Below are 2,152 nucleotides of genomic sequence, written 5' to 3'. Positions count from 1 at the left end.
ATGTCCATACCAGTGCAATCGTCTCTCTTGCACACCACAACTGATGCTTCTAATGTTCAGCTTTTCTCTCAAGATACTTACACTCTGACAGGTATTCACATTGACATTACACATCCAACGGAGCATACTGGCTTCATTCCTTGCAAGCTTACGTATGTCCTCAGCAGTTACAGCCCATGTTTTATATATATATATATATATATATATACACACACACACACACCTACGTTTTTGTCTTTGTATTACTACACCAATGCCAGAGAACTAATGTTGGTTTGTTTACGTCCCCATAACAGTTTAGTAAAGGGACTGATAGAATAAGTACTGGGATCAACTGGTTCAACTAAAAAAAAAAAACCCCCGCTTCAAAGCACCCCAGCGTGGGCCACAGCCAAATGGCTGAGACAAGTAAAAGATAAAAACCAAGACGCACATTATACAAATCATTACTCCTCACCTTGTTTTTTCAGTTTTCTCAACAGTTTTCTCAACAGCTTTCTTTTGTTGAGTTTTACTAATTGGGGATGGAGTTTTAGCAGCATAGAAATTGCAAACTGACTGCGGCAGAACCCACTGAGAAAAGAAAAAAGAAAAAAGTTGTTCATTGAGACATGAAATTTTCTATAGCATTAGCACCATTTGTTTTTTTTGTTTTTTGTTTTTTTTTTGAAAATTATCATCATCATTTAACATCTATTGTCCATGTTATGGGTTTGGCAGTTTGACTGGAACTGGTAAGCCGGAGGGCTGCACCAGGCTCCAGTCTGATTTGGCATGGTTTCTACAGCTGGATACCCTTCCTAACGACAAGCATTCCGAGAGTAGTGCTTTTTATATGCCATCAGCAACGACCATAACTACAATTTCACGAGTGCCATTTACATGACACTGACAATGGTCACAATTACAGTTTCACTTGGCTTGACATGGCCGTTGCCAGTGTCATATAAATGACACTAAAACTAAATCATTCCATAAAAGTGTCACAAGCCAGTAGACATTGATTTTCAAGGGGAAATTAACTCTAGCATTCAGATTACTTTGTCGAAAGTAATACTTATTCATTCACATTACCTTGTGATTTCAATGATGTAATTGTATATTTTTAGAATGATATTGTAAGATAGGTGTAAGAATCCTGATTTGGTTAGTTTGAACATAAAACAGGTTGAATATTTGGGCCTGATATGGTCAATTTGAATAGTAAAGGGTTAAAAAGTTAAGCTGAATAAGGCTAATAAAAATAGTATAATACTCAAAGTTGAGTGTATTAGCTAAATATCTGTTTTGGTTTGTAATCATTTTGTGCATTATGCTAATAATTTATAAAAATTTAAATAGAACACATTAGGAAGAACATATTACCTGATGTTTGCTATCCAATGTGGGATTCTGTAAATGGACATTTGTTTCACACTGAGACTTCAAAAGAGACAATCCTGAAAAAAAAGAAAATATTTAAGTTTTAAAGAGACTGGAATATGACAAAAAACACAGGAAAAAACACATTACATGGCAAAAATATTAAGTAAAATTAAGACATTGTTTTGAAGAGCGATAACTGAAAACTTATCACTGAAAGGCAAGCCAAGCAAAAATGTAATTAATGCTGCCTCAAGTGAAGAACCCCAGAACAGTGATGTAATAAACAGCTAGACCAGATCTAGAAAAACAAAGCCAATTACATTAACTGCGCAAAAGAATCAAGGCATCATCCAAGTATAAGAATTATTGGTAAAGAATAGTTTGGTGGTCAAGCAAAATAATTTATTTCTAGGTAAATATGAAACTGGTACTCCCACATCTTGCATGACCAGTCAACAGATGTTTGTTTGATAAACTTTCAGAACCCTGACCATCCTATTCATAGCAGCCTACTTCCCCAAGAACACAATATAAGTGCTTATCATCATCATCATCGTTTAACGTCCGCTTTCCATGCTAGCTTGGATTGGACGATTTGACTGAGGACTGGTGTAACCGGATGGCTACACCAGGCTCCAATCTAATTTGGCAGAGTTTCTACAGCTGTATGCCCTTCCTAACGCCAACCACTCAGAGAGTGTAGTGGGTGCTTTTACGTGTCACCCGCACGAAAACGGCCACGCTCGAAATGGTGTCTTTTATGTGCCACTCGCACAAGAGCCAGTCC

At 36.8% G+C, this 2,152-nt stretch overlaps 1 protein-coding gene across 2 annotated transcripts in view; it reads right to left on the bottom strand.

Moving 5' to 3' along the window:
* Positions 1 to 2,152, bottom strand: part of LOC106872256 (tubulin monoglutamylase TTLL4) — a 35,692-nt gene that overhangs the window by 2,950 nt on the left and 30,590 nt on the right. For both annotated transcript variants that reach the window (XM_014919179.2, XM_014919178.2), the window contains 2 exons: positions 1,366 to 1,439; positions 458 to 573 (listed from right to left, as the gene is read on the bottom strand). In XM_014919179.2, coding sequence (XP_014774665.1) covers positions 458 to 573; positions 1,366 to 1,439 — 190 coding nt within the window. The remainder of the gene's footprint in view (positions 1 to 457; positions 574 to 1,365; positions 1,440 to 2,152) is intronic.

The sequence above is a fragment of the Octopus bimaculoides genome, chromosome 1, assembly GCF_001194135.2.
Source record: "Octopus bimaculoides isolate UCB-OBI-ISO-001 chromosome 1, ASM119413v2, whole genome shotgun sequence".
Classification (NCBI taxonomy): domain Eukaryota; kingdom Metazoa; phylum Mollusca; class Cephalopoda; order Octopoda; family Octopodidae; genus Octopus; species Octopus bimaculoides.
This window is presented reverse-complemented; position numbering and strand designations above follow the sequence as displayed.